The sequence below is a fragment of the Miscanthus floridulus genome, chromosome 4, assembly GCF_019320115.1.
Source record: "Miscanthus floridulus cultivar M001 chromosome 4, ASM1932011v1, whole genome shotgun sequence".
NCBI lineage: Eukaryota > Viridiplantae > Streptophyta > Magnoliopsida > Poales > Poaceae > Miscanthus > Miscanthus floridulus.
In genome coordinates, this window is record NC_089583.1 from 5,215,268 (window position 1) to 5,227,956 (window position 12,689).

General features: G+C 43.9%; 1 protein-coding gene across 1 annotated transcript; it reads right to left on the minus strand.

Moving 5' to 3' along the window:
• Window positions 1-11,984: 11,984 nt before the first annotated feature.
• Window positions 11,985-12,689, minus strand: LOC136550840 (phytosulfokines 4-like). The gene is made up of 2 exons (XM_066542434.1): window positions 12,436-12,689; window positions 11,985-12,347 (listed from the first exon to the last, which is right to left on the minus strand). Exons 1-2 carry the CDS (start codon window positions 12,559-12,561, stop codon window positions 12,225-12,227), a joined length of 249 nt encoding a protein of 82 aa, XP_066398531.1. The 5' UTR covers window positions 12,562-12,689; the 3' UTR covers window positions 11,985-12,224.

Sequence of the window (12,689 nt, forward strand, 5' to 3'; positions counted from 1 at the left end):
TGTCCATTCTTTAGAGACGTGGCGTCATTATTTGTGGCCTAAAGAATTTATTATTCATTCTGATCATGAATCGTTTAAGTATCTTTGCTCTCAAAATAATCTGAATCGTAGGCATGCTAAATGGGTTGAATTTATTGAGTCTTTTCCTTATATTATCAAACATAAGAAAGGGAAGGATAATGTGATTGCTGATGCTTTATCTAGAAGATACACATTGCTGTTTCAACTTGATTGCAGAATTTTTGGTCTTCAATCCATTAAAGAACAATATGCGCTTGATCCTGATTTTAAGGATGTGTTGCTTAATTGTAGAGAGGGACGCACATAGAATAAGTTTATGATCAGCGATGGGTTTTTGTTTAGAGCTAACCGCCTATGCATTCCAGTTGGTTCCGTTCGTCTTTTATTGTTGCAGGAGGCACATGGAGGCGGATTGATGGGACATTTTGGTGCCAAGAAGACGGAGGAGGTGCTGTCCACACACTTCTTTTGGCCTAGGATGAGGCATGATGTGCAGCGGTATGTGGCTCGGTGTGCCACATGTCAAAAAGCTAAGTCGCGTTTGAACCCATATGGTTTGTATATGCCTCTTCCTGTTCCTTCTACTCCTTGGGCAGATATATATATGGATTTTGTGTTGGGATTGCCAAGGACTAAGAGGGGGAGGGATAGTATTTTTGTGGTGGTTGATTGTTTTTCTAAGATGGCACATTTTATTCCTTGTCATAAGAGCGACGATGCCGTTCATATTGCTGACCTTTTCTTTCAAGAAATTGTTCGCTTGCATGGTATGCCTTCTACTATTGTTTCAGATCGTGATGCAAAATTCTTGAGTCATTTTTGGCGCATATTGTGGAATAAATTGGGGACCAAGCTGCTGTTTTCTACAACATGTCATCCTCAAACTGATGGGCAAACTGAGATTGTGAATCGAACATTGTCCACCATGTTGAGAGCCATTTTGAAGCGCAATTTGAAGATGTGGAAAGAGTGTTTGCCGCATGTGGAGTTTGCATATAACAGGGCGGAACATTCCACCATCAAGGTAAGTCCTTTTCAGGTAGTGTATGGTTTTAACCCCCGTGCTCCTATTGATCTTTTGCCTTTACCTACCACTGAGAGAATACATAGTGATGCTAGAGAGCGTGCTGATTTTATTCGTAAGTTGCATGAAACAACTAAAGCAAATATTGAAAGTATGAATGAAAAGTATAGAATTGCTGGTAGTAAAGGTAGAAAAGAGATTAAACTTGAATTGGGTGATTTGGTTTGGTTACATTTAAGAAAAGATAGATTTCCTGAGCTACGTAAGTCTAAATTAATGCCAAGAGCAGCTGGTCCTTATAAGATTATTGAGAAAATAAATGATAATGCATATAAACTTGAGTTGCCACCCGAGTTCGGGGTTAGTTCCATATTTAATATTGCAGATTTGAAACCTTATTTGGGAGAAGAAGATGAGCTTGAGTCGAGGACGACTCCAATTCAAGAGGGGGAGGATGATGAGGACATCACTCCTTTGGATGTAACAGCTGATCCTCCAACCGTTATGCGAGGTCCAATGACCCGGGCTCGAATGCGTCAACTCAATTTACAGGTGAGCTCGTTCTTAAGCGATCCTTTTCATACTTTTGAGAATAGACTACTACCTAATGATGTTATCTTGCTTAGGAACATTGGAGAGAGTCAAGAGGGACTAAGAGGACCTGGAGGAGGTGATGATGACCAGCAAGGACGTCCAACACAAGCCGGAGGCCCAGTCCAACACGAATTCGAGTCTGCCTCGGCCTCCAGGAGCAGTCTGCCTTAAACTGGTCGCCCAGGATGCATCCGGACTCCGTTTTCAATGATCCACATATGGATGGAAAGCTAATTTGATAAGGAAGCCAATCCATGTGGTTTCACATCAAAAGCTATTCGGAATCAATGGGAATCGTCGAAACAAGTCAGCGTCCAGAATCTACCAGGGTGCTGCGACACCGTCTTTTGGTCCGTTGGACCATGTATCGAGTTTGGGCCCATTAGGGGCGTATCCAGGGGTCTTGCACGACCCTAGAGTCTTCATAAACAGTCACCGCCCCTCCATTAGGGTTTGGGTTTTGCTTAGATTATTCTGTCAAGAAACAGTTTCGTCGTTCTTCGGTTTGTGAGACCCCAACTCGTGAGATTAATCATACATCTGCAATTTGGTTGCGATCTTTCTTGTTCTTGCTTGTGTTCTTCGTTGCGCAGGCAGGGATTAGCCTTCTTGGCGAGGTCAATCTGGTCCGTGACTCGGTTGATAACCAGAGGAGCTGTGGTGCTAAGATTGCAGGGTTCGATCTTTCGATCTGAAGCCGGATCGGTGTGTCATTCTCCACCACAACGATAGTTACCATCACCTGACGGAAGATCGGGATCCCCATCTCCATTACATTCTCCCCCTTGATCTCACTTGTAACTTAAACTTAACTTATTTACTTTCTTTTGTTCATATTCCATCACAGATCAATGCATAGAGCGTGCCTCATCGTCATGGTCTCTTGCCATTAGATTAAACAGCTACAATGTACCTCTCTGTTTTGAAACAGATTCTTAACTAGGCCCTTATTGTCCAGGAATCATAGGCTTTTCCTTAAACCCATGCCGGCTACATGTTCTCTAAACACACTGGGTGCTAAGCCTTTTGTAAGCGGATCCACGAGCATCTTTTCTGTTTTTATATGCTCAAAACTAATTATATGATCCCGGACTTTATATTTCACAACATAATACCTTATGTCAATGTGCTTGGCAGCACCACTTGACTTATTGTTATGAGCATAACATACTGTTGGATTATTATTGTAGTATAACTTAAGTGGTTTATGTATGTCGTCTACCACTTTCAATCCGGGCATGAATTTCTTTAGCCAATTCACCTACCCTATGGCCTCATAACATGCTACAAACTCGGCATACATTGTGGACGATGTAAGTGACGGATTTACTTTGAGCTTTTTCACGATATAGCTCCTCCTAGTGAGAGTGAATATTTATCCTTACGTGGACTTTCTTTCATCTTCCCGCATGATCAGAATCTATATACCCCTCTATGTGTAGGGAATCAGATCTTCTGTACGTTAACATGAGACCCTTCGTACCTTATAGTTGTAGGTAACACAAAACTTTCTTTACTAATTTTCAGTATTCTATTTCCTATATTACTCTGATATATGCCAAGCAACCCGATAACATATGCTAAGTCAGGGCGAGTACACACTTGAGCATACTGTAAACTTTCCGACAGCTAAACTATATGGAACCGCTTTATTTGATCGATCTTCATATTGGTTCCTGAGACATTGAAATTCCCTATATCTGTCGCCCTTGACTATGGAAGCAAGGTGATGACTTACAATTTTGCATACTATATTTCTTTAGAACATTTTCTAAGTATGCCTTTTGTGATAATCCTAAAACTCTATTTTCTCTATCTCGATGAATCTCTATTCCTAGGACGAACGAAGCTTCATCGAGATCCTTCATATCAAACTTTGAAGACAAGAACTTCTTTGTTTCTAGCAGTAGATTAATATCACTGCTAGTGAGCAAGATGTCTTGAAGCTTGCTTTAATCCATAAATGGATTTCTTCAGGTGGCATCCCATGCGTTCTTTTCTTCCACAACTAAAACCTATCAGTCGTGCCATGTAAACGTTTTTCCTCTAAATTCCCCGTTTAGGAATGTCGTCTTTATATCTATCTGATGTAATTCTAAGTCGTAATGTGCTACGAGCGCTATTATGATTCTAAAAGAATCCTTACATGAGACTGTAGAAAATGTCTCATTGTAATCTATGCCTTCTCTTTGCGTGAAACCTTTTGCCACAAGTCACGCTTTAAACCTTTCTATATTCCCTTTGGAGTCATATTTAGTTTTGTAGACCTATTTACAGCCTACTGTCTTGTCTCTTTTAGGAATTATTTCTAATTTCCAAACTCCGTTGGTTTTTATTGATTTTATTTTATCTTTCATGGCTTCAAGCCACTTGGATGAGTGAGCGCTTCTCATGGCTTTTTCAAATGAGGTGGGATCACCCTCCATTTGAAATTCCTCATAATCATAAACTTCATAATTATTAGGAATGACTAATCTCCTGACTCTTTGAGACCTTCTAGGGGACTCGTTAGATGACGCTTGTTCTACATGAGGCTATTGTTGCTTTCCCTCATGTGTGACAACGGGTTTTTGCGGATGCTGAAGGACAGGTTCCTCATGCTCATTTATTAAGGTAGAATAACTTATCATGCTTCTCACCATATCCATTAAGGTATGGTTGCGTCTTTTAGCTACTCAATTCTGCTGAGGCTCGTCCGGTATAGAATACTAGGCTATTATGCTATTTTTCTGTAAGAATCTTATAAAGGGTCCAGGAACTTGGCCATATGGGGTGTGTCGATCGTAGTATTCTCCCCATGGTCAGACCTTACTACCTTAATCTTTAAGTTGTGCTGATTCTCTACTTCAGCCTTGAATATTTTAAATTTATCCTATGCTTTCGATCTTTCTTTAATTGGATAAATATAGCCAAAACTAGAATAGTTATCTGTGAATGTTATAAATGAATCATAACCATCCACACTCTTCATAGAAAAAAAACCACAAATGTCTGTGTGAACTATTTTTAAAATTCCTACGCTTCATTTAGCATCTTTCTTTATTGAGAGAATTCCTTATTTGATACTGGGAAAATGAGTCGTTCCTTTCTTGACTCTGAAATTTTTTTCGTTCCCTATTTGACACTTACTTCAACTTTCATCCCTAATTTGATACTACCGTCAAATCTGTTAGCTAACGGTGTTAACTGGCTATTAAAAAGACATTTTTGCCCCTAGAAAAAAAGCGGCGAAGCAAATTTAAGAGGAAAAAAAACCTACGCCCGCCTCTGATGCATGCGCCCAGCTGCAAAAAAGGCGCATGTTTTTTTTCCTCTCAAATTTGCTTCGCCGCTTTTTTCTAGGGGCAAAAATATCTTTTTAACAGTCAGTTCACACCGTTAGCTAACGGATTTGACGGTAGTGTCAAATTAGGAATGAAAGTTGAAGTGAGTGTCAAATAGGGAACGAAGAAAATTTTAGGGCCAAGAAAGGAATGACTCATTTTTCCAGTGTCAAATAAGGAATTCTCTCTTCTTTATTTTCTTAACATACTTTTCTTTTATGCAATCTATGCATTGTTCTAAATCTGAAAATTCTAAGGGCGCAAGAATTGATTTCTTAATCAATCGCTCTATTCCCCCCTCAAAATATGGCCTAAACGATAGTGCCATAATTTCAAAGATACATCATATACTCTCTTTCGCTTATTTGTCGTATTCATAGATGATGAAGCATTCTCATTCTCAGTACTTACATCATTCACATTCTCAGAAAGTGATAATAAATAAAGCTTGTCTTGTCGGAAGGCAAGACCAACACATTTATTATTATAAACAATCTGACATTTGCCATTACCAAAATGGCAATCATATCCATCGTCATCTAAACGTGACACACTTATTAAGTTTCTTCGCAAAGAGGGTACAAATAGAACATCTGAAAGCTTAAGTATAAAATTATCAACTAATTCTAGAGAAAGATCTCCAATGGCTTCAACTCTATTTGCTACTTTAATTTTTCTTTCTCCTCTTTGTAGGGTCCTCCTTGTACGGAATCCCTACAATGAATTTGCAACATAAACAATTGCACCTGAATCAATCCACCAAGTAGATTTTGCATAACTTAGATACAGGGATTCATCTATGAATGTAATGAAATCCTCACCTCTCTTCAGTAGGCTCTTCAGGAAGTCTGGACGGTCCCTCTGGTAGTATCCATGCTTCTTGCTCCATTTGCACGGATCATTCTCAACTTAAGTATTGGAGTTCTTCTGATGGTGCTCTGTCTAAGGGGCTTTCCTTTGAGGTTTGACATTCTTATTGAAGTTCTTTTTCTTGTCCTTGATAAGGTTAGCACACCCTGTAAGGACTTCAGCATTTCCTCTTCTTGAACACACATTGCGATAAGCTTTTCTATGTCCCACTTGTCGGGCTGTATGTTGTAGTTAACAACAAAGGTTTCATATTCCTTTGACAAGGGAGCAAAAACCAAATAAATCAGAAACTCATCCTTGACACCCAAATTCATTGGCTTCAGCTTCGAAGTCGTGTTGTTCATCTTCAAAATATGCTCTCTGATACCGCCACCAGTATATTTTTTATTGAATAATTTCTTGATCAATGTACTAGCATAAGCCTTTGAAGAGCCAATGAACTGACTCTCCACCTTCTTAAGGTACTCAGTGGCGGTATCACAGTCTGGGATAGACCCCTTATAGCATCTGAGATTGTGGACTTAGCCACCATCAAGCACTTGCGGTTTGATATGTCCCATTTCTTGCGCTCAAGATCATACTTCATGCGCACTTCTACATGATCTCGTTGCCGGGCAGTGAAATCAGCATCAGACTCACTTTCTTCCCTCACCGGATCCACAGGTTTAGTAGGACACGGGGAGGTGAGCGCTAAGTCGTTCTCAGACAGCGCAAGTACAAGCTCATACTTCTCTCGCCATACTCTGTAATTCCCCCTTCTAGGGGTGGTATGTGCGAGATGAATGCCATTGGGTTGAGTCCTGAAAACATTATCAGAGATAGTGAGAATATATATATATATATATATATATCATTATAATTGCATGCTTTAATTTAACGTTGGTCAAAATTAAAACATACAATATTCTTAAACCGTTGGGCAGAAATAGAATTAATGCATGGAAAACGTATGATTAAACATTATAATATTGCTATTATCCACGTTGGTCAGAAAAATAACAATATTATAATTTACTGATTAAAATTGACTACTCTTCAAATTAAATTCTCCCATTGGTTCGAATTTAATTAGAAGATTATTGACTTTTACATCGCAGCGGAAAAATAATTCAATTTAATGAATTTTATTCATAGAAAAATTCTCTTTTCTATTTTCTTTAAGCCATTTACCCATTTTTCAGGAAATATAACTTTTACTGGAAAAAATGGCTTCATCTTTACTGGCAATTCGACCCAAGCACGAAACCGGCCCACGGCCCACGGCCGTGCAAGCCCTGTGCCGCGCGCTGCCCTCGAGCCCAGGCCGCAACCATGGGCCTAGGCCGAGAAAGCGGCCCCGCGCCCTCGCCCGCCTGGGCCGAAAGGCGGCCCGTTCTCTGGTCGCCATTGGATCAGATCTGACGGTCACGCGGCGATCTCGTCCGATCAAAAACGGCGCCGCGTCGCCCTCCCCGAAACCCTAGTGCCATTCCTTCTTCTCCCTTCTCTCTCTTAGCCTGGGTAGCGACACCGAGCGAGGTGAGAGCGATGACGGCACCGTCACCGGCCCCTTCGCCGGCACGCGCGCTCCCCAGCGGGTGAGCGCGCTGCCGTCGAGCGGCCTGGCCTCGGCGCCCTTGGCCAGAGCCCGACGAGCACCGGCCTTCTTCTCGCGCACCGATGAGGCGGCAGCACGGTGCAACGGCGAGGTAGGCCCCTTCTCCTCTTCCCCTTTCTCCTTTTCTTTATCTCCATTTGGATCTTCTTCTCTGTTCTTCTCGGATTTATCCGATTAGGGATTAGGGTTAGGGTTAAGTCTAGTTAGGGTTAGGGTTTGACTCACTGGAGTCACTGTTCAACTTCCCCAACGAGTTCTTCATGGGTTTGAGCTCGGATTCGAGTTCTTCTTGAAGCCGAGTCCCTCTTCTCTTCTCAGATCCGAACGGATCTAATCTGTTTCTTACCCCTGACATGATGTACATCTAGACAGAGGCTTCCGGTAGGCTAGATCTACACCTAGTTAGGCGTCTGATATCATTGTTAAAACTAAAACAGGATCTCTAGGCATAAATCTAGCATGTCTACTTGTACTTTGAATAAACAACGAGTCCTAGGATATCTACTAGTACTGGATTAGAGATAGAATGATAGAGAGAGGGTGAAGGGGTGCAAACCATCGGCTGTCTTAGAGGAAGATGGGCTCGCCATCACAGTGCTTGGCGATAACCCGGTGGCAGTGCAGTAGCGGTGTCATCCGGGGTCGGTGTAGAGGCCGCAGGGCAGCCCGGTGTCGTAGCAGTCCTCCGGCGTGATGTAGAGGCGGTGGCAGCACTTCTCGTCGCTGACAGCGCCCCCTCTGTGATCGGTTAGGGTTTAGGACTGTAGGTGGGGTGCTAGGTGGCTCAGGCGAACCTCGTGACTCGAACGCCCCGACCCCCACCTCCTATTTATGGCGCTGTGCGACGGGGACCCACCAATCATATTAGGGTTGGGACGCCCACGATCAGGGCGCGGATCCAAGGGCCGTTGGGCTTATTGGTGGAGATCAACTAAAAAAACACAGCCAGAGGGCTACCGTTGACTATTGATGAAAATATGGCGACCATGCACAGCACAAGGAGTACATCCACACTTGACTCGCGTGACCATCGATGCTGTAGCTGTAAGCCGCCACGTGCACTCCCACTGCCGCTGCCACGCATGCATCTCGAGGGCAGCAATGCGCGCATTCAGTCCCGATGCACCACTATATCCACAAGAGAGGATAGATATTTTTTTGCTTAGACTAGGTAGCCTGCCCGCGTGTTGATACGGGATATCTAACAATTTATATTAAAAACACATGGATCGCACGATAAGATAACTATACTGTGAAATTAAATACCGACGTTAAGTTCATCATGTACACATATTCAAGTATATTTATAAATATTAGTGTCTGTTACCTGGGAAATACTGCATATCTTGAAAAATCTCCAAACAAAACCTTAAAACAAAGTATATTATGTTCACCAGTATAGTGCCCATGTCTCGTGGGAATGTTATATTTGATCGAAATTATGTTTTCTGCCGTGTATAGCGTGGTGGCTGGGTGCGTCTGTTGTGATGCCCCAGACCCGGGCTCAAGGCACACTGGGCGTTCCCCTTGCTGCTGCATCTTTTTTATAAATAAATCGCTCGCTGTGCAAACTGCCTTCAGAAGCAGGCGAATGGAGCCACTGGCCAGGCAGCTTTTGGGACTTTTTCTAGGTCCAGGAGTGGTTTGGTCTCCTCTTTAAGGCAATTCCGTGGAGGCGGTCTCCCCCCAAATTCTTCTTTTTTATGCTCTTTGCTAGACAAGTTGGGCTAAGGTCCTGCAGATTCTTTATTTCTCCATACCATTTTCCATTTTGTAATTCTGATGTGATTATTTGCTTTCCTTTGGTAGTTACCTAATTCTGGTGTCATCTATTTAAGTTATTTGATTTGATTCTTGAGCTGATGCAGATTGCAGAGACAAAGTAATATACCACTACCAGAGCTTGTATCATCTTTGTTTGCAAATCAGGTTAGAAGATTTATTTTCACATAATTCCACTTTTTTTCCTACCTGTACTTTTACAGTTTTATCTGCCGTTTGTTTCCTACATGTTGCTAGATTCGCTTTTAGTCATACAAAAATCAGGTTAGAACATTTCTTTACAAAAATCAGGTTAGAAGATTTCTTTTCACATAATACCCACTTTTCCTACATGTTGCTCGCCCAGGATGGCATGCTCTGTGGACATCCAGGCCATTACCCTGTGATGTCAAGATTCATTCTAAAGGAAGAAATTTGACGGTGATATTCATCCGCTGACAGAGTTTTGGGGGTGGGAATGTGTACCTCCTCCAGAGAGCCTTCTTCTCTGGGACGCTGGGCTCCTTCACCTTGTCTGGTAATCTCCATAACACCGGCAGGTTAGGGTTTTGGGTTGGGGTTTGGGGATGCACTGATGTGGATGCAAATACGCTGGAGCCTGGTTGCCAAGTTTGGTCTTTTTTTTTTGGCATAACACTACAATCTGTACTTGCACTGTTAGTCATCATTTCAATTTTCACGAGGCATGTCACAAACTTAGTATGTACCTGATCTACAAAGTTTTTGCATGTATTTATTTTAGTCTGTACTGAATTGCTGATAGACATGGGTTCAATACTCAAGGAATTCTCTCTACAATGTCTCAAGAATTTGATTTATTTTGTTTCGTAATTCCCTCTCTGGTGCAAAGTTGTATTTCTTCCCTAGCCAACTTGGTAGATGGCCTTCAGAGTCCACACATTCTTTGTCTACACTGTACCAAGAGTACAGTTTGTTAGTACTGTTTGAAAATCTAGCTTGCATTCATGGCCCCTGACTTTCTTTAAAATCTCTAAGAGACGTCTCTGTTTGAATTTTGGATGGTTCCGTATGAGATTGTGCCGCCGTGGTGTTCATATCATATTTCTAACTTTGCTGCTGGGTTCGTCTGGAGCAGCAGCAATTAGTCTACTAGTTTGGCAAACCTGCGATGTTTTCAAATTGTATTGTCCAAGTCCAAGAGCATTAAATTCCACAGTTGAGAACCTGATCCTTTGAAAATCTCAGTGGCTGCAGGCACATTAAGAACTTTCAGGGCGAGGGTTAGAAGAACCTACCGTACAATCAGCATCGCCATGTCAAATTTGGAGTGCCTCTGGATATCCCAGTCTCAGGTGTGAACACCACAGACCTTGCACGAAATTCTCCGCATATTTTCTCACGTTTTAAGTCAAGATCTGGCCTTCTCCCACCAGATCTACGGGTACAGGAGGCTGCAGGTAATATGATTCCAGAACCAATGACCTTTTGTTTCCTCATGGAGAATTGTATGCTACTGGCCTGGCCTACCTTTCATGATTAAAGATTGTTTGACTGGCACTGTCTCTCACGAATCAGTCTGTCTCTTCTGCATCCATACACTTGTATGATCTGAGGGAAGCTCTTCTGTAGCATGCAGACTGCGATGATCCACGTCAGTTAGTGTGGTGGTCAGAGCCTCAGAGGGATGGAAGATGCAGACCAGCGATCCACTTCAGATAGTGTGCTGGTCAGAGCCTCAGGGGGAGGGAAGATGCACACGCAGGCAGGTCGTGATCAAGCTCCTATCTGCGTGCACTCCTCAACAGGTCATGAAAGAGAGGCGCAGTTCTGGAAGAAAAAAAACCCAAGCTGCCGCCATGGCTGCTTGGCAGATGGCACGCACGGGTTGGCGGTCAACTCTCTCATCGCCATCACCCCATTTAATCTGATAGCTAGCTGACGGCTCCATATACGATATTATCTCGCCATGCATGCAGACAATAGTCGCAACCTCATCTGTCGCCGCCGATCGAGAAGAACCAAGACGGTGCACGTGAGCATCCGTCGGCCCGCTGACTGCTGGAGAAGGGCATGTCCAGGTGAGGACACGAGTGGCTGTTTGCTTCAAGTCAGCATGCTTAGCCAGTAAGCGTTGTATTAAGAGATGGTGTAGTGGATAAAGTAACGAGGAGAACGGCATCTGTCAGGTGTTCTAGAGATATGCCATGCTTATCTTCTGCATGACAGCATGAGTGCAGAGCAATCCATGGGCAGGTATGGTGGTGTCGTCAACTTCGTGCGTGCATATACAATACTGCTGATCTGACCCTCCCCTGGATACATACTATATAGCAGCAAGATCAATGGCTCGCTCTGTCACGGTGTCTCATAAGATTCGGACAAAATCTTGCGGCTGTTGTTTGACCCGTTGCGTCTGTGAGGAAGTCATCCCTGGACATGCCAGATCAGGCGTCTGGAATGTGTAGAACTGCTGATGGATGCATCGGCAGTTTTTTTTTTTTTACTTGCTATACAGCATATTGGAGTATGTATATTTTGAACCGTATAATGATGTGCTGGAGATTTATATTGCTGCAGTGTTTAACTGAATTTTATTTCTTCTGGTCGATCGTCGAAGGCCAGTAAAGAAGTTTTTACGATTCATGGGATTCACTGTTTGAGCACATGGTTGAACAGGTGCTAGATATTGAGGATCCATTGAGCAGAGCAGGAGCTCCGGTCGTTCAGAACCTGAAGGGGAATGAATTAGCAGAGATCGATGTTAATCCAATGCAGCACGGCATGAGAATTTCATGCGTTCTGAAATCTGAAGTTTCGTGAATAATACCGAAGCTTTTTCTGAATCCGGACATACACACATGAGTTGAGGCATACATGAAACAAGAAATCCTGGCGCTAGGATGGATGGATCGCGGTGACATGGAAAGATTGGAAGCTGTTATTGACACGCAGGTAACGCACCATGCACTGTGTTCAGACACCACGGACTCGTCGGACAGAACGAAAGAATGAACACGAGCACGGAGCAACGCATGTATGCAGGACAGGATCATCAGTTGTGGTGCTGCTGGGTGTAGATGTAGTCGGTGTGCGCGGCCAGCGTGCGCCTCATCATGCACTCGTCCTCGTCGTTGGCGCCCTCGCACCCCGCGCCTTCCGCCGCCGATCCCTGCCTCTGCAGCCAGCCGGAAACCGAACGGTCAGAGCAACCCCACGATGGAGACCGCCGGAGATAGAGACGTTACGCCCGCGCACGCACGAACCTGGTCGTGAGAAGAGACGGCCGGCGCCGCCGGGTCGTCCCGCGCGGCGCTGGCCACGGGGGCCGACGACGCCGCCGCCAGCAGGAGGACCGCGAGCGCCGCCGCGAGGAACATCACCCTCGCCATGACGGTGGTCGGTCGGAGTGGCTGGGCGTTGCTGGAGCCGCCGAGACTCGGCGGAGGGAGCGTAGGAGAGATGGAGGGCTGCTGCTGTGCTCGTCGGTTTCGACCGGGGGCGGGGGAGCGGAAATGGT